The sequence below is a fragment of the Pyrgilauda ruficollis genome, unplaced genomic scaffold, assembly GCF_017590135.1.
Source record: "Pyrgilauda ruficollis isolate IOZ18807 unplaced genomic scaffold, ASM1759013v1 scaffold1, whole genome shotgun sequence".
In the NCBI taxonomy this organism is placed as follows: domain Eukaryota; kingdom Metazoa; phylum Chordata; class Aves; order Passeriformes; family Passeridae; genus Pyrgilauda; species Pyrgilauda ruficollis.
The window spans coordinates 6,342,098-6,361,699 of record NW_024508100.1 but is presented as its reverse complement, the minus strand read 5'-3'; the positions used below and the strand labels follow the sequence as shown (position 1 = coordinate 6,361,699).

Here is a 19,602-nt window from a genome sequence, read left to right as displayed (position 1 = left end):
TTTCAATAAAAGAAGAAAGGACTATTCTAAGTGTTCATAAAGCTGGGTAAAGGGACTTTGGAGTTCAGAAACTCTGGCCTGTATCTGACATTCAAAAGTAGACTTTGAGGGTGCAGCATCTTCATTGAGTAAATAGTGTCTGCTGCTCGAGTTCATCAGTACAATTAGAGTAATGATAAACACAAATAATATTTTTGAAATATTGTACAATTTATAATTAAAATATTATAATTATTAAAAGTCTAATGGAGAAAAGTAGTCTGGGTAGGAAAGTTTCATTCTGCAGTGTTCATTAAAACAGATCAGTTACATTTTCTTTCACTGAAAAATTACACTGGAAACAAGATTCCAGTCTACATGTGTCAGCTGCCACTGTTAGGAGGAGCATGATAGAAGTGAGATCATTGGAATTCTGAGATGTTGAAATAAAGATGAGAAGGTAAAGATATTGACAAATAACTCAAACTGTGCTTATGAAATCATGTGTGATAAATTATAGACACAAGAAATACTTTCAGAAGTACCCAAAAACATTCTTTGCATTATTGATGTTTATTAGCATGTCAGGCTCAGGCTCAGAAAATTCAACACAAAAGTTTCTTTGGTTCAGCTGCCTGAGGTCCAACACTAAAAGTAAAATATTCAGCAAACATTTTCTTTCTCAAATTGCTGACTACAGTTATAACAGGTTTGATTTTGTATTGTGGCTATCTGGAAACACAGATTACAGCATACACAGCACAAAAGTTCACAGATCCCTTCCCTCTGCTCATATATATTTTCATCAGACCTCAGTGGATCTAAAATCTTATCTAACCTAACGTATTGCCTCCAAAATGCTAAAATAATTTGTGTTTGAGAGATCAAATTCTTAATAAATACAAGATTTTTCCATGCATTTGCTAAAAAAAAAAATCCCACTATAAGTTTCTCTGACATCTTATGGCTTGGAGGGGGCTCATCTCTCCCCCTCCCTTTCCTCCTTTGGACTGATCGTTTATCTTATTAGGGGAAAACAGCATATGTGATTATTTCTGGTTGTTATGCAGCAGTGGAAATCATCCAGTTTCTTCCCCCTGGCCTGTGCTCCTGAGGAGTCACCAATTACTGAGTCGGAGCTTTAACCACTCCTCATAAATCACTGCTACTAAAATCATTAAACAATGATGTAATTCCAGTCCAAAGTATAGCTTTATTGCATTTGATTGTTAATAATTGTATCAAAATGATAATTTTCTCTTAAGCATCTTAATGGACCTTTTTAATATCTGCATCCAGCTGCACTTTATCACTCAATGTATCTCCTTTGCACGTCTTCAGCTCACATTTTCTGACTCGATGATTCTTGCCCTGCCATCAAAGGCCCTTGAGGAAAGTGATGCGTCTGTGGGAGTGGGGCTGGATTCTGCTTCACGTTGTGACAGCCCAACTGCCAGCTCAAAGCTGTCTCTGCAGAATCTGCCTGACTAATGACAATAGAAGGGCCAGAAAAAAGCACAGTTGGGGCTGCCATTCCCAAGCTGGGGTGGAAGCCCTGAGGGCAGAAAACTCATCTTTTGGCTGAGCCTATTTGACATGAGAGATATTGGGAGGAAATCATCCTGTATTCCCATTACACCTTTACAAAGTTAAACTGTACCTTGATCACCTCTGACTGAATGACCTTCTCAGGATATTTTTCTCAAAATTATTCTTCACTTTCTTTGTCAAAGCAGAATGTACTCTTCTCTTGAATATGCTAACCAAAGACATATCAATTTGTTATGGAAACCATGTGCCAAGTTTAAGATATTTCTAATAAGAAAGGAATCTAACTCTTTTTTTAGCATTAAATCTGCTTTGTAGTCTCAAATGTTAAACATAATTGTAAAAAGATGCTAGAGAGCTTGCCAGTGCATGTGAGTGTCTGCATATTCTGTGTGTGTGTATATATCAATTTATGATTATGAAGGTCTTTTCCTAATTTCATGCATCTTTCTATTCTTTTTTTTTTCAATTGATTCTATTTGTATGCATTTTTTTAGTAGAAGAGATTCTAAAGAAATTTAAGAAAACCATAATGTAAAGTAGAAAAAAAATAATTTCTTTATAGATGTTAGTAATAGGACATTATAAATGGGGTTTATTTTATTACCAGCTAGAATTCTAAAGCTGGTTAGTATGAAATCCTCTCTTTTCTTCCATCTACATGATTATTATTCTGTAGCTGGCTCTACATAACTTGATTATATTATGTTCTCAGGGCTGTTGCTGGAGTTGACGGGGACCTTGATTTAGTTCATATGGAAATCCAGGACCCCAGTGGAGGTATGCAAATGAAAATGTTATCAATTGATACACTAGTATATAGTTATTTCTCTTTGGTTTAGAGGTACTTTTTGGACTGTTTTTAAAAGTAGTCAGAAGAGAAAATGTGCAAGTCAGATTCTTTCTCTGTTTATTTGTGGTCAGCGAAACTGTCCTGTTATATAAAAATATAGTGTAATTTAAAATCTACTTGTTTTTCACTTTAAGAGGAATTGATGTCAAGATGCTAAGCTCTATTGATAATGTCCATTAATAGTGCAATTTATCCTGGCATTTGAACATTGAACAGTTTTTCCTGATTTGCAAATAAAACTGGCAATGGAGTGTTAGTGCTGGGTAAGTGTCTGTTAATGTGAATCATTGCACGTGTCAGGTCTAGAGTAACAGCCACCATCTCTCAGAATTTCCTCATGTTATAGTATCCAGTGCACTTTGAAACTTCAAAAGGAAAATAAATGGAAAAGCAGATTAGTAGTCAGAATGTGCTTAAAGAGTCACCATGATTCGAAAAGCTTGTATAGTTTCTTGTTACATATCATACTCATGAAAGATAATTTAATTCCTTGAATCAGATAATCTAAGTTCCTGTGCAGCCTAAAAGTGAGTGCATTTAAGAATGCACAGTTTAACTTGCTCCGTTCCCATAGCTTTTCTTAATGATAGCCTTATTAAAAAAATCAAAGTTACCATGTTAAAATCTGAATTAAAAAAGTCTAAATCTTTTAGCAGTGAGATTTATGAGACATGGTGACAGCTCCGTCAGGTGTTTTCTTTAGAGACAATGTAAGATGAATGGAAAGGGGTTTTTGATTGGTGGTGGATTTTGGGTGTTTGTTTGTTTTTTTCTCATTTGGTTAGTTTTGGTTTAGGGTAGCTTTTTTGGAGGGGAGTGTGGTTGGTTGGTTGGTTGGTTTATTGGTTGGTTTCTGGGGTTTTTTTGGCTGGTTGCTTGCTTCCTTTTTTGTTTATTTGTTTCAGTTTTGGTGGGGTTTTGTTTTGGTGTTTTTGATTTGTCTTTTTTTTGTTGTTGTTGTGGGGTTTTTAATTTTATTTTTATTATTTAACAGAAATAGCAGAGAAGGAAAAACTCTCATTAACTAGCTCCTGGCTTGATTCTCAACAAACTGACTTTATGCAATTAGGGTCAATACAAGCATAGCCAGTGATTTTAGTGGAAACAGCATCTTTGCGCTACCTGTATGACAAAGAAATGTAATTTTTGTGTTGTGAACTGTGAACACCTGCAAGACTTTAGATGGTCCATTGCTGCACCAAATATCCTCATGGTGATGATTTGGACATAAGCAGGAGAACTTGGATTGACTCTAACTGCCTCTTAAACAGATCCAGATTTTAAAACAAATAATTGCATCCAGTATACTGGTTTATCCTTCTCTAATGAAAAGTCATTAAATGTGGGATGCATTTGCCCTCACACTGCAAAAGTAGTGAAGTTCATGGGGATACATTATTTGCTCTCTCACACTGTACCTGGAGCATGGGTAGCATTGGTAATCTGGGCACAAGATTGTGTAAATAACATTTTCCTCACTATGCTTGGGCAAGTCACTCAACTACTTTGTGCTCAGAAGCTTGTGACAAAGGATGAGCTGTACAAGAGCTTAGGGAAGGTCTTTAAGAGTCCCAGGGAAGGTCTTTAAGTCACAGCTGGTATAAGACAGTGATTGTTGGCTCTGCTGTCTCTGATAAGAGCAGATTGTATCAAAGATGCAGTGGTGCTGTTCTAAGAATCCAGGGAGAGAAGACAGTCCCTGCTAACTGGAGAGGAAGAGAAAGGCCATAGCCTTCTCTGATTATAAATCAGTCTAAGCTTTTTCAGCAAGGTATTAACTCTGAATATAGAAATCCTGCCCCAACAGACCCATTCCAATAGTGTGCTAATAGTGTGTCTGAACATTCTTACAGAGCTTTGAAAATAGGCTTTAAAATTCTGCACGCTGTCTATTAAATGGAGCCTGATTCTTTTCTCATTCATCACAATTTTATACTGGGGTTGATCTATTGATTTCAGTTATGTTGTGTCAGGCTGCCATATCTCCAAGTGAATAATTCGCCTCTGTGCATAGGTTAAGTGAGAAAAGAGGCTCCTTCTATTATCCCCACCCATGAATGGCTCATTCATCTAACCCCTAATCTCTCTGGACCAGCAAAATTTGGATAATAACAGGCTGCCTCCAGGGAACGATCTGAACTGTAAGCAGTTAATACATTCTCAGTACGCTGGAGATTGAAAAAGTCTTGTATGAGAGTTTAATATAATAATTCTACAACTAACTCACCTAGCAAAGGCAGCCTTTTTCCTACATGAATAGCATTTAATACTGCTTGCTTCTTTTTCCCTTGATAGCCCTGTCATATGTTTCTGTCTCTCTTCCCTCAGGTTATCGCTACATCACTTGCCAGATTCAAAATTGTTCTGATAAGACAATGACAGTCCCATTTGCTGGCAGCACTGATCGGGATTCCCTGACTGTGCAGGATGACTACATATTTCTTCAGGTATATATGTACTTCATATTTCTCTGCCATTTTTGGGAGAGACAGCTCATTTTGGAATTCAAAAATAAAGTTCTAAACAGTGCAGCAACACTGTAAGGAGCAGGGAGGAATGAATGAATGATGATTTATTAATTTTTACATGGAAAAAAGCATTTCTTTATCAGTCCAAACAAAAAATAAATTTAAAAAGAAAGCATCTTTAGTTTGTGCAACAAGTTGCCTTTTAACTGTACGAAAATTTTCAAGTAGATTGTGTTACTTCTTATAAATACTCTTGTGTGTTAGGTGAAATGCAAACCTTGTGTTCCTGTGATTACAAACTCTTCTAGGTCCTTTCCAGGGCAAAACACAAAAATGTTCCCTGGGAAGAACATCCAAGGACAACCACTGACAGAGTAGTTGCACAGCTTCTTCATAAGGATTCTCTTCTGAAGAGGTTTTGCCAGGAAAGAACTGCTAACATGGCTGTGCTTAGGAAGCAAAATTGCCATAGCTGGGGAGCTTGGAGCAAATTAACATGGAATCATAGGATGATTTAGTTTGGAAAAGACCCTTAAAATCGAGTCCAGCCACAAACCTAACACTGCCAAGTCCATCACCAAGCCATGTCCCCAAGCGCCACGTCTACAACTCATGGTGGTCCGAATTACATTGTGGTTGTTTCATTCCCAAATTACAAGACCTGCCTGCAGAAATATGGGCTGGAACTTTGTCAGCCATGTGGCACCAGTACAGCTCAGGCACACTTGTAAGTATTGTTTTAAGTGCTTGGCACTGGTTGTGGTTTGAATCTCTCTGAGCTGCAAACTTCTCAAGGAGCAGTTATGTCCTTTTTGTTTTATTAGATTTTACTAGGGAAGTTGCTTGTGCTTTCCTTAGTGCTCAGCTATCATTTTTCTCTTACTTTGATGAGATTTGTTTGTTGCAAGTCTTATTTATTTACTGAGTTTTGCAGGAAAGCTCTTTTGTGGCAATGGATACACCTCCCCACCAGTGCCTCAGTGTGCATCAGATTGGCTCCTTTCCAACTTTCCCTCCTTGAGCCTGTTTCTTCCACAAGAACCTGTAAATTAGTAGGATCTGTTCTCATGTTTGGTGTAGTGGTTTCAAGGACCTGCATGGTTTAGAAGAATTAACATTAAAGAAAATAAAACAAACAAAAACCCCAAGCAAAAAAAAAGAAAACAAACCCACAAGAAGCCACACACCAACGAAAAGAAAAAAAAAGCCAAACACAACAACAACAAAACCCCAAAACTAAAACCCAAACAATGGCATTGGGGAAGAACTTTTGGATTAAAGTAGGCATTTGTCAGATAAGATCTAGCACTCATGACACGCATTTTGCTCAGAGCTGTTATCATCTGTGGGCTCCCCCAGGCACAGTCTAAAAATCCATTTCATAGTGTGTAGATGCTGAGAACTGCTTCTCACCATGCAAACTTCCAGATTGCTGTGCTCAGCAAAACAGTGGCTGCTTCCTCATCGAGCATTTTGCTTTGCTGGATGCCGTGTACAACTGCATCCCGAGCTGTTACTCCCTTTCATGACAGACATGAGCAGACGCAAAATGGAAGTGCAAGGTGGAAATGTACACATAGGTAATGGACAGTTGCTCCTCAGTGATGCCTTTCTAGATCTGAGACATGTCAGTGGCAGTAGATGAGATACTCTTGTGTTCCACATAAAGGGGAATCATCTCTAGTGTTTTTCCTTTGGACTTTTCTGCAGTAAACCACAGTATGTAATGTATATTTTATTGCTAAATTGGTTTGCAGTTAGCCACATCTGTATTACTGGAGGATAGAAGGTGACTCTGGGATCGTGTAGTCACATCTGAAGCACAGCACCCCAGAGGTGTGAGGCAGGACAGCATTTACCTGTTCCAGTGAAAGCACACATCAGCTCCACATCTGAGAGACAGCATACATTTGAAACCCTGTGGAAATTCTTTTACCACTACACTAAAGTACAGTTATATCAGTTATAATCAGACCAGGGATGACTCATGATATCACAGCAATGCCTGTCAGAAAGAGGATGGGACAGAATCCTCTGTGCAAAAAGATAGGAAAGTTTGAGACTGTCTCCCTGCCCCTGGCATTGTTCATATTCCCTGAGCTGTGCAGATGTGAATCACAGTGTTGCAGTCTGCACCGGCCCAAATCTATTTTGGAGATTGTTACCATCTTAGAGGAAGATCTCAGCCACATTTCTTTAGTATGCCTATATCCACAATAATCAGAAACTTTCTAATGCTCTTTTTTTTTTTTTTTTTTTTTCCCAATTTGCACTGACAGTCAGACAGTTTCAGAGGTGATTTTAGTAGGATTAAAGTTTCAATGCTGTTCTTAAGCAGACCAGCCTTTAATACCAGTGAGGCTTGACATGACCATGTGCTTCAAGTCCAATTTTCCTCTGACTTGCATCATCTCCAGTCATTTAAATGAATGATGTTAAAACATGCATTTAAAAAAAGCCTGTGAACAAATGGGTAAGACTGCCATTTAGCACTAGTTAAGCAAATGATGAGGTTTTTAGTTTGATCCATCATGATTTAACAAATCACATTCCAAAAGGACATTATATTATTATATTCTTTATACCACAAAAAAATGCATACAATATTAAATACTTTGTTACCTTTAAAATATTCAGACATATAGACCTGCTGTCATATATCAACTTTATTTTTACAAAGCCAAATCAAGTTTTCATGTTTCAGGATAGACTGTCTTTCAAATCATGTTCCTTTTTAAACACAAAAATTTAGGAGAAAAATAGTGAGATTAGGGTAGGAGTTTAAATGGATTTCCCAAGTCAAAGAAAGAAGATGAATATTAATGTGAAAAAAAAGTGAAATGTTGCCAAAGGCTGACTTTTATTTACTGATATCATCTGGTGGTGCTCAAAGGTTTAGTTGGAATTATGCCAATTTATATACCAGCACGTTGGTGTTACATTTCTGATTAGAAAGTCCAGGAGAGGTGGCGAGGTGACAATTTTCACTGATGTTTATTTGGAATATTCCTTTTGGTACTTTGAAACATTGCATTAAAAGTAATGACTACATATTTCAGTTACAGCTTAAATGCAAAACAGTCTTCCAGCTCAGGTTCTTTAGATTTAACATAAGCTGTCACAGAGTTCTGTTTCTCCTTTCTATAGACAACATCAGCAAACAGGACCAAGTATTACGTGTCGTACCGTCGAAATGGCTTTGTTCAGATGAAGTTGCCAAAATATGCATTGCCAAAAGTAAGTGTGCATGCTTTTCTTTCTCTTGTTGCATTTGTCATCTTCTCTTTCTACTTAAACTAGTTTTGTTCTGCTCTTTTTCAAACCTCATTATTCTGAGTTCACGATATCTCCTTGGAGGATTTTTGAATCCTTATTTTTATTTAGAATACTACTTTTATTTTTATTCCATTAATGTACTACTCATAAACCGTAAACTCATAAACATACAACAGCTTATTTGTCATCAGTTACTGCAAGAGTTTTTGAGCTTTGCTTCCATGAGGCAATGCTATACACTCAATGGCAATAGAGAGATACAGAGCAAGTGTTCTTTCAAGAATCAATTACGTTTTAATTCCATATGGTGTTGTCTGGTATAAGCACGAATAATAATAGAAGAGAATTGTGGTACTTGGTGTTTCTCTATTTCATTAAAGAATCCCAGTATGGACTTTTACTGCTCCATGAAATTGCAAGACTTGATGAGAGGTTCTTCAGTCCCATATCTTCCTAGTGATAGGGTTTCTGTATTTCCATAGTAAATCAGCAATTAAACACAGAAATTTAAACATGGTCTAACTGATGCCGTTGAATATTTTGTGCTGCACACAGTGTATTTCCTGACTTTACAGTTAGAAGGCTTCTGCAGTCCTGAAGAAAAATAAGTGGGAAGTTTGAAAGATCCAGCTGGATAAAACCCTGAGTAACAAGCTCTGACCTTACAGTTCACCCTGCTCCCAGCAGGAAGCTGATCTGGAGGTCTCATGAGGTTCCTGCTTTTTCATGTGATTCTCTGTGATTCTACCACGCTCTTAGCAGAGAACTTGTTTTCTTTGCATGCCTTGAATTGTATTAGTTTAATTAATTGCTCATCTAAGGAAGGACATTAGAGTACAATTTATTTCCTTTTACTGTTATTGTTATAAAGCAAACATTCTAATATCAGATTATTTTAATCTTAGATTTTTTTATGCCAATATAAATGGTAGTCTGAAGTAATTTTAAATGTACAACATATTACCAGAATCTCAGATCAAATCCTCGGGTATTAGTTGAACAAGGATCTGAAACTTGAATATGCTCCTAGTAGCACTACAGAAATATCTATATCTCTCTATATCTCTATCTTATCAAGAAATATATAGTCAAAGACAGGTATATAGACCAACAGTAACACAAAGTTATTTCTGTGTTTTTCAGGCCTTCAAGGCTGCCTTTTTGCTTTCTTGGGGGAAATTGTAGTCAGGAAAATATCAGCAGAGTATCCAGGTTTTGAAGGTTAAAATATGCCAAACATGGTCACCTCAAGGGACTGCAGCCCATTGAACCCTGCACTGGGACACAAATAAGCAATTAAGGAGCAAGGCAGGGAAGCAGAGTGTAAACAAGGAGCTTCTGACACATTCATAAAGTGTCAGTCGCAATTCCCTGGCATTTCTGTCATATGGAGTCTGGATTGTTTGAAATAGTGCTGCATGCTCAATTCTTTTCCTTGGAAAATATGGCTTTTGTTTATTTTATATTTTTTTTTCTTGCTAAGTGGATTACCCCAGGCCTGACTGAATAAATAAATTAGAAGTTAATGGTTTCATTTTGGATAGAGTCTATAGCTACCTAGGAACAGGTTGACTATGTCATTTTGAAAAAGATGTTTTTGTGCTCTTCCTAATTCAGGCAATACCCAACAAGAGGAATAAAGTAAATATTTTCTCTTCAGCATTTTGACAATGCTTCCAGGAGATGTTTCTTTGGTATCTGCACAAAACAGAGTTGAAAATTTCAGGAAGCCAGACATACATTTAGATTAGTGGTGAATATGAAAGATTTTAACCTTTTCTGAGAAACACCTTTTTTTTTAAGTGATTTGGTACCTTCACATTACAACAGAAATTTTACATACTAAAGTAAATAAGAGCACAGCTGTGAAATTTTTCACAGTGCTATACTTCAGTGAGAATCATCCAAGTGCAGTAGAATTGGATCATGGAACTTTGCAAAGACACAGGATATCAGCAAAGACACTGGCACATTAAATGTAGATTTAGAACATGTGACTTTGAAGCTACTTATTTTATGGTGGTAGGAGATAAACAGAATGGATGAATTTACAAAGGATGTTTTTTAAGATTGATTAAAACCAATAGCTTTTGAAGGATCTGAGTTTCAGAGAGTTTTAAATATTAGATTTTGCCTAACCAGGAGATGAAGCATGACTATAACAGGCTATATTTCATTTTTCTCAACAGCATGAAATGAGGCGTCAAAAAAATCTCTTTCCAAGTGGTCTCTGTACAGAATTTTTGAGCAATGATTGCATACAGGGAAGGAAAACTGTAGCCAAGTCAGAAGATGCTGTAGAGTCAAGCCTGTGTCTAACAACATCAGGAGAGCTGTGCCAAAATGCAACCTGTAGCCTTAGGGAACTGGCCTGGGTTCTTCAGATGTTATTATTTTGCTGCATACTTTCCTTTCGTGATGATTTTGCATATACAGATAGAATTAGCAGTTTCAGACTGAATAGTTAGAAAATGTTTTTGATGTCTCATTTTCCTTTCAATATGAAAAGGTTGGAAATCTGCAAAGAATTAATTCTCTTTTTTTAATATTTTTTGCATTTGTGTTTGTGTTTGTCCGAATGCATCGCCAAAGAGAAACCTAGAAAATAATAGTGTGTCTTTGGACATATCTACAGTCCTCCTCACTTGTGAGTGAAAGGCTGCTAAAAGCAGCTTCCAGCCAAGCTTTACTTCTGTTAAGTTTCTGGGCTCCAGCTCCAGAGTGCCACTGAGATCACCTTTTTGTAACACATCATAGCTCTGTGTGTGTACAGACAGCAGAGCCATTGGGGGCCATCAGGATTCAGATAATTTTGTTAACCTTTCTTCTGTGCTGTTGAGAGATCTTTTTATTTTTTTAACACTGTGTTTGATACTGACATTGCATGGAATCCCACAGCTGTCTCCTGCATTTGACAAGTGCTGGCTGCTGCCAGGAAAGGTGGTAGCAAAGGCTGATGAGACCATATCAAAGGTTGCTTGTATGCTCCCCAGAACAGAAGAGGAATTTTCAAACTACTGTTTTCAAGCTGTTGTTTTAAAATTGAACTGTTTTTTATACTGTATTCCATTTTAACAAAATTGCTTGTTCTGTGCTGCTAAAACTAGATCAGAAGTTAGGAGCCCATAGGAAGTGAATACCAAAATCAAGCCAAGAGCAGCAGGACAGCATTTGTGTGTCAGCTTGACTGGTTAGGCATGCAGGAGTGTCCCAGGGGATCCAGCAATTCTCCTTGGGTTGTGCTCAGCCTGGAGCAGAGGTTCAGCTGCCACTGCTGGGAGGGCAAGTCTACCCAGGGGCACAGGCTAAAGCCCCATCCAGACTGTCAGTGCACTTGTATTGCACAAGTTCCTGCAGCTCTAATTGCCCTTGCCTTGAGAAGTGCAATTTGAAGAGGGAGAGAGGGAGCAGTGCATTGGGTCTGGTCCTTGTTCAGGTACTTGAGTCATGCTCTGATGTGGGTAACAATAAAACTGGGAACTAGCTCATTCTGAGAGTTTAAGCAAAAAACATTGTTAACAAAATTTTTGACCAAGGCAAGGAAACTGCTATAAATTGTGGCAATTTTGCTATTGCAATTTGGAATAATTTAATTATTCTGAGTCCTCTTCCCATCTCTCTTAAATAAATGCCATTGATAATGATCTCCCTTTAAGAAATGATAGAAGGCATTGATTGATTCTGCATTCATTCATGCCTCCTACAAAATCTTAATGATACAAGAGATCCATTGTTTGTTGTATCCTGCTGCAATTCAAAAAGTTTAGTTCTGAAAATAGATGGTGTGGAAAAAGCTTCTTTCATAATTTTCAATTTCTGTATCTATTTTCAATCTTGTGAAATAGGTAATAATGTAAAATTTTTCAGGTAACCAAGATAAATGGAAGTATAGGGTAAGAGTGAACAAAAACAAAAGAAGAAAAAATCCAATTGCTTTAGAAATGGGTTGAAGTCTGTACTTTATTCATGACAATATGAATCTCCTATAGGTGCCTTTTATCAGATCCATGTATTCTTTTTGTTTGACCATCACCTAGTTGCCTCAAAACATGCCCACCTCTTCCTTGCCTCAGTCTGAATGCACATCACTGTTTTAACCATAGACTTACTTCTGAAATTGTCTGTATCATTCAATAGTAGATCTAAGACAATCCTTAAATGGGTCCATCCATTAACAGCAGAAATGGTAGAAGATTCCTGCAACCCTTTTGTGTGATGTTCTCTAAGGATTTGGCTGCCTCATGGTTGGATTGCAAACTCCTGAGTCTATGACAGCTCATTTAGCAAGGCTCTTAGTCTCCCAATAATTTTTGTTCCACTTGGGAAGCCCCTTCACCACCTCTGCCACTCACCACCCTGGCAGACTTTGGCTGAGGTTTTTCCCCTGTACCAGGCAGAAGAGCAGTTTTTAGTGGCAGCTCCATTCTTCTGAAGGTCCACTGGAACGGCTGTTGAGCAAAGAACAAGGGAGAAGAAAGTAGAAATGCAGGTGTCAGTGGCATTTGCTGCAGGGAAAGTATTCCAGGCAGTGTCACCACAGCAGCCAGGGAACCTGAGCTATAGAAGCTGTCTGACTTGCTGGGTGTACAAATCCATCTGAAGAGGATTCAAGGAACTGTTCTTTTCTTCACTGTGCAACTTATTGATTTCTCTCCATGAACTTTTTTGCTCGGCCATGCAAGGAAGATTAGGAGGATTATCTTTGGGATGTGTGCCATCCAGTTACCTTGATTGTGCTTGAGAGATTACAGGAGTATAAATGTGGTACATCTAGAGGTCAAGACTGAGACTACAGAGCCTTGAGTCCTTACATCTGTTCCACTACTGATATATTTACTCCTCACCATTTTCTGTTTAATACATTTCTTATTTCATGTTAACATTTTGCTCAACCACAGCATCAAAAGATTGCAAAGGGGCAGAATTCTGACATCTGACCAAAAATTGTAAGACTTAAAATCCAATAATTTTGAATGATATTTTCTATGTCATCAGCACACTGTAGAGAAAGGAGCACTGGCGGGTTGTACAATCTTTGTCATCTTCTATAGCCTTCTGTCTTCAGGCTGTAATTGTACTTATTTGTGTCATAGAGTTTCTTATCACAGTCAGTAATATGGTAAACCATACCGAGCATTTCTTGAATAGAAAATTCTGTAAAGTATTTGCAGACTTATAGGCTGGTCAGTTACTGAATGTAGATGGTATGTGTCTGTATACAATGAAAACAACTCATTTATCTTCCCTTCCTCATTTAAACCTCTCTCCTTCTTTCCTGCTATCCACAACTCCCCCATATCCCAACTTGTTTAATAGCTTTAGGCTTTTTGGACCAACTTTTGATTGGGTGTTCATTCAGCTTTATGTGATAACAGACTTGACTACATTAAAAGCAGATAATTAATTATGGAAAGACTGATCATGTTGGTATCTCTGTGTTAGAAGTAAAGAAATAATTTTCAAGCAGTGTTTTCTGGAAGAAATATTTGATTGTGTCTGTATACTTGTTGGAAGAGTTCTTGGATGCCTGTGCTCCAGGTCATGGCTGAACATGCACAGTTCTTTCAAGGCCTTGTGTACACCCTCAGACTCATTTATTTAACAGACTGTGTCTGTTCCATGTGATATGGAGTTTCTTTGAAGTGGTGCTCATCTTTTGGCATAAGTTGGCCTTCTGTAAATGCCTAATTATTTTGGGTATCACTTTGAAACTCTCTTTGTGTTATTTGTTTGTTAATTATGTTCTCTGCTATTGATGTAGCACAAACATAGCAGCTTACAAGTCCCTGAGAGAGCAGGAGTGACATGACCTGCCACTGGATGCCTAACTTAATCATGCCAAATTTTAATATGAAGTCTTTGATCAGGATTCATTTAGCATTTTTTGTAGAAAAATAATTCTGATTCAACAGATATCCAGCTATCCTTAATTCTAATTCCATGGGCTGGTTCACTGCTTTGGACCTGTGAGTAGTTTCACAGATTTTTAGTGATAAATATACAGAATTCTGTGCTTAGCGTGGTCTAACATGTCCCAGTGAAGAGGGAAAAATGAAGGAAAAATTGTGACAAAGGAATTTGCAAAATAAAGTGTACAAGAAGCACCTTAGTAAACAAAACAGTGCAATCTCATGGGGCCTTAGAGGTTTAAAAAAAAAAAAAAAAACAAAACCAACAAGTTTTGGACAAGCTTAGAGGTTTAAAAAAAAAACAAAAACAAAAACAACAAGTTTTGGACAATGCAGCTCATAAAACCTCAGAACTGTGCAAAAACTTACAACCTAAGAAGACATAAAGGTAGAATACTGGTATTTGGGAATTGCAGTCTAGAGGTGATACCAAGTGACATTGGTGAGCTTTGCAAAAACAAAGAGAGAAAGAAGAAAGTGAAAATGGCAAGTGCACAGGTACTTGGGTCAGTAAGAGCTAGAGCAGGGGGGGCATGGCAGACTTGAGAGGGCAAAAGTAAAGTAGCAGAGATAAGGGAAAGGATGCCCATGGGGAAATGAACATACCACAGAGGAAACAGCATGGTTGCTGTGGTAAACTGGGCAGAAGGTTCTGCCTTGGGACCTCTGGAAGGGCATGGGCTCTCATTTCAGCATGGAAGTGAAAGAAAACCACAAGATCTTATGTACTGAATGTGTATGAAAATGCAGCCTGGAGATACCAAAAATCTGAATAGAGACAATAAGGAATGTTCCAAACTCTGAAGATCTCTAACATCAGTAAAGAAGGTCTTTGTAAATGAATTTGAATAAATTGTGTGTGAATAGCATAATTACTGAAAGATGAGATGATCAGTGGCACTTTGAGTAGCTTGCAGAATGTAGAGAGAGAAAGCAGCAGGTCCAGCAAAAGGCAATTGCTGTAGTCCAAGCGTGAAATCATAAAAGAATAAATGCTTTCCTTAGAGGATGGGCTGAGGTTACATTAATTAGATAAAGCAGTAAAAACATGCATTCTCTCCATCAAGATTGTTTTTTCCTTCAGACATCCTTTCTAGTTAACTCTTAGGTGACAGACAGTAGGTACTGCCTAGCAATATTTGCTGATGTCCCCTCTCCATGTGCTTCTCACCTCTTGAGCAGTGAGGGGTAGCTGGGATGAAGGAATGGAACCTATCCCCTGTATTTGCCAAACAATTTCTTCTTTTTAAATTTGCCTTTCAGTATAGGAATAGTAGAAGAGTGATGTAACCATTTACCTTTGTTTTAACTAGATTTTCAGCAGTTTGTGTTACCCAGGATTTTTAAAGATAAGTTGAAGAACTCACCATGAAGTTTGCAGTTTTCCTCATGTTGTCAATGACTTTTCCCAGAAGATTGTGCCAGCAAGCACTGGGCAGGGAATGCTGCACAGGACTGTTGCAAGGTGGTATAACTGAAGGACTGCTTTGTTTCTTGAGGGAAAAGAAATCACTGTGAAAGGAAAATAGCTGTAAGGCTGAACTGGAAATCTGAAAGCATAAATTCTGAAAGGAAGGAGTAAAGTTCAAGGCAGTGCAAGGGTAATTTCACTTGCTAAGACCAGGATCTGTTAAACTCTTGCCTCAGCAAAGTTGCCAACCAGCAGCCTGAGAGGACAAACATCTTTATTAGTAACAGCCACTGCCAAGAGAAAAGTGAACTCTGATTTGCTGAGTAAACTTCTGCATCCAACCTCTCTTTCCCTCACGTGACCCCCACAGTCTGCCCAAAATTAATCTCCCTGTCCTTGTGCACTGAACATTTTGGCTCTTTGCATGTTGTTTCTGATGGCTCAGCTGTTCCTCCTCCAGCCTGGGATGGGAGACCCAGAGCTGAGCCTGTTCCCCAGCTCTTACCTCTGCCACCAAGGACCCCCCGAGCAACCACTGCCACCTCACCAGGGAAAGCAGGGAGTGGGACAGCATTGGAGCAGGGAAAGTGCCTTGCCTACATTCCCTTGCATTTGTCTTTGGCACTGTATAAATGTTTCACTGGAATACTGTAGTCGTTAATTTTGCAGAAAGCTCCTGGATTCATGGAAGATTAAGGGTTTTCTAGAGGTTTTCACATTAAAAAAATTGTTTCTTTATTCTTTTTGACTCCGCTTCATTTCCATTATCAGATAGTCATGGGAACTTTCCATGTAGTATAATGTGGGCTACCAATCCTCACGTTGCCCTGGTTTAAGGCAGGAAATGAAGCATTCTATACATTAAAGAGACTTTTAAAAGAACCTGTTGTGATCAGTTGCTGTGTTTTGCTGGCATTTCTGGCAAACTCTCTGCTTTTGGAGTAAAAAAAAAAAAAAAAAAAAAAAAAACCACAAAAAAAACTATTCCTGGGATGCTAAATGAAAAAAATCTACTTTACTACAGAGTTAAAATAAGAGTCTTTGGACATAATGTCTCATAAGACATTGAGCTGTCATTGATAGGAAACTTCATTTAGATTCTTTTGTGTTGAGATGTGTCACATAGGCAAAAATACTTTAACTAAACTATTAGTATTTAATAACCCTCCTCTGTTCATATTAAAAATCTTTCCTTTGCATTATTTTACTTCTATACATGACTTTTTTTAATCTAAGTGCTTCCTTCAGTCACTGAAGTGCAGATTGCCTACAGTGTGACTGCCATGCTTTGCTGAGTACTCAGTGTTCCTCTGTTACTCACTTTCTTCAGTCTTAACTGGATTGTTATGAATTTGGTTTGTCTCCTTGAGTTCTACAAAGTTGTTTTCTTAATTTTTTTTTTCTTTGAGCCAATTCATCCTAAATTCATATTGACTTGACATTCTGGTATCTTTATTTAATATTCACTCCATTGCCTTAGAACTTTTCCAGTAATAAGGTGACCAGAACTGAATGCAGTATCCCAGCTAAGTTCCAAGGTCATGAAGAGTTTACAAGCTTCCAGTATCTGTGACTTGATGTCATTTCTTACATGTGCCAACATGTGCCTTTGTGCTGCCATATTGTGTTGCCAACTCATGTCCCTTTATTCTCTTTTCTGAGCTTAGTTCAGTGTTGCTACTTCATGATTTATTTCTTCTGTTTAATATTAGTGTTAAATTATTTTCCCCAGCTGTACATTTTTTTTTGTCTGAGACATTTGGAGTGAAGAAGCTGGGAACACTGAAAGCAAGCTGTAGCAATATCCATGCCTGAAATTCTTGGAAAATGAATGCAGAATGTTGACTCTCCTGTTATTGCTGTTGTATATTTAAGTGGTTGTGTAGACATAGATAGACAAATTAATGTAATCTCTTATAATGCACATGAGCTGTGTGCATGATAAGTACTATATCCTATGTGAACTGCTGTACATTGTATCTGATCCTCTTTGTGCTATACAATTTTTTTACCTAATTTTCATTTCTCTATGACTTGAAGATTATTTTTTTAGATTAGCTTTGTTAATGTTGTTTCATTTTTCTATTGACTCTTATCGAGATCTTAGAAATCAGTCACTTGTTTTCTTTTTTTTTTTTCTTTTCCTATTTTTCCTTTCAAGAAATCATGTCATGCTGGAGTCAAAGCAAATTACAGATATTGCGCATTCATGATTTTTTTCTTCACTAAGGCAGTTTGCACTGCAGTCAGAAGGCTGTGAGGAACCACCTTGGATCACTGGGATAGGCATGCTGATTAGTATTATTTTGGGATGGTATTGTTTTTAAACATTCAGATGTTTTCCCTCCCCCCAGTATTAAACTCTCCTAACCAATTCACTGTTTGTAAAATAGAAATTATGTTAAAAAAATCATCATTATGTATCTTATTTTCCTACAGGACTTACAGATAATCAGTACAGATGAAAACCAGGTGTTTGTGGCTGTACAGGAGTGGTACCAGACAGACACATACAACCTGTACCAGTCTGACCCACAAGGTGTTTACTACTCCATCTTGCTGGAAAATGTCCGGAGCACGAAGCAGCCAGAAGAGAATGTCCTGATAGATATTCTGGAGGTGGATCTTTATATTTTCCATTATGTGTTGTCTGTGTGGAGGATTTTTTTTTTTTATTATTATTATGAGTAGAATTAATTTCAAGTAATGTATTTTCACAGTTATATTTAAATAGAAAGTCTAGGATATCTGTCTTATTTGTGGCACATTGTTACTACTTACATGTTTCCCTCTTGCCCTACTAATGTGTTGTGTACTCTAACTAAATTCTTGGGATGGGGTTCTATGGATATGCAAATCCAAAACTTGCTAAGTTTTTTTAAAGATACTGAAAAGTGAATCTGGCAGCACAATTTATTATTGAAGTAAGAAGCTATGCAGCTGTCTATGTACAGCTTTTTTCTTCTAGATGACTCAGTGCTGCTTTTCCTCACTTAAGAGCAGGACATCTTTTAGACAGTAGGGTTTTAAGTAGTAATCCTGCAAGCCTTGTGCTAGGTTGTGTCAGCTCTGAAAGGCTGAGAGCCAACAAAATTAGATATTGGACAGGAAATTCACTTGCTTTCAGTACATGTCTTGTGCCAACAGCATTTTCTATGAGACCAACTCAGCTGTAAACAAATCTATCTTGTATTTTAACATCAGTGCACTTGGCAAAATAAAAGACTATAGTGTTTTGGAAGAGTATCACAGGTTGTTATCAATTCCATTCCTGTTTAGGGAATGGAATTTCAGTGTAATGAATTTCAATATAATATAGTGTACATTTGCTCTGGTTCTGTTCTTTCTGGCCATTATCAGAACATTAAACTGGCTTTGGTCTGATTCAGTTTGTCCCATTACATGTAATTTGACTGGTTTTAATTAAAAAAAAAAAAAAAACAACAACAACAACAACAAAAAAACCCCAAAACCTTACGTACTAACCAGATTTCTTTGGTAAAGGTTTGTAGTAATTCTGGATACAAGGCACGCACTGACAGAACTGTTAAATGGCTGTAATTAGACTCCTCTTGGTGGGGGAAAATAATAGTGTTTTCTTCCTCCTTATCTCCTCCATCTTTCTTTAGCTTTTTCTTTCTAAATGGCTGTGGTAAAACAAAAAGGTCTCTCATTACCAGTGATTATTTTCTAGACTCTACCTTTTTAGAAATGAGGCTTCCTAATGAGTGAAGCTACACATTGTGTGTAGCCACGTTCCCACAGGGTGATTTATTGACAGCATTAGTTTGCAGCATTTTACTCTCAGTCGCCCCTGTGACCAAGCAAAGCTAAAAGGCAGTCAGGTGCAATCTCTACTCCTTGCATCACCTGTAGCATGTAATTTCAGATAAGTTGTACAGAGATGCTACCCCTGGCTATCCTTTTGTCTACAAGAATTATTAACTTAATTCAGTTACACTGATTGTTTCATAATTTCCCAATGTTTCCGAGGGCATATTAGATAATGAAATTGTAGTTTATTGTGTGCTGGATCAATTTGTAGGGTTACATTAAAGAGGAAACATACACATGATAAGGACAATACACATGGAGCTGTACAATTCCATTTTTTAAAGCTATTTTTGAAATTGAATTGCTTTATAGAAGAGCACTGAT

General features: G+C 37.6%; 1 protein-coding gene across 1 annotated transcript in view; it reads left to right on the top strand.

Annotated features, from left to right (window-relative positions):
• Nucleotides 1-19,602, top strand: part of SORCS2 (sortilin related VPS10 domain containing receptor 2) — a 353,545-nt gene that overhangs the window by 260,603 nt on the left and 73,340 nt on the right. Inside the window, exons 5-8 of the mRNA XM_041459356.1 lie at nucleotides 2,243-2,307; nucleotides 4,709-4,827; nucleotides 7,996-8,085; nucleotides 17,884-18,063. Of these exons, the coding sequence (XP_041315290.1) occupies nucleotides 2,243-2,307; nucleotides 4,709-4,827; nucleotides 7,996-8,085; nucleotides 17,884-18,063 (454 nt within the window). The remainder of the gene's footprint in view (nucleotides 1-2,242; nucleotides 2,308-4,708; nucleotides 4,828-7,995; nucleotides 8,086-17,883; nucleotides 18,064-19,602) is intronic.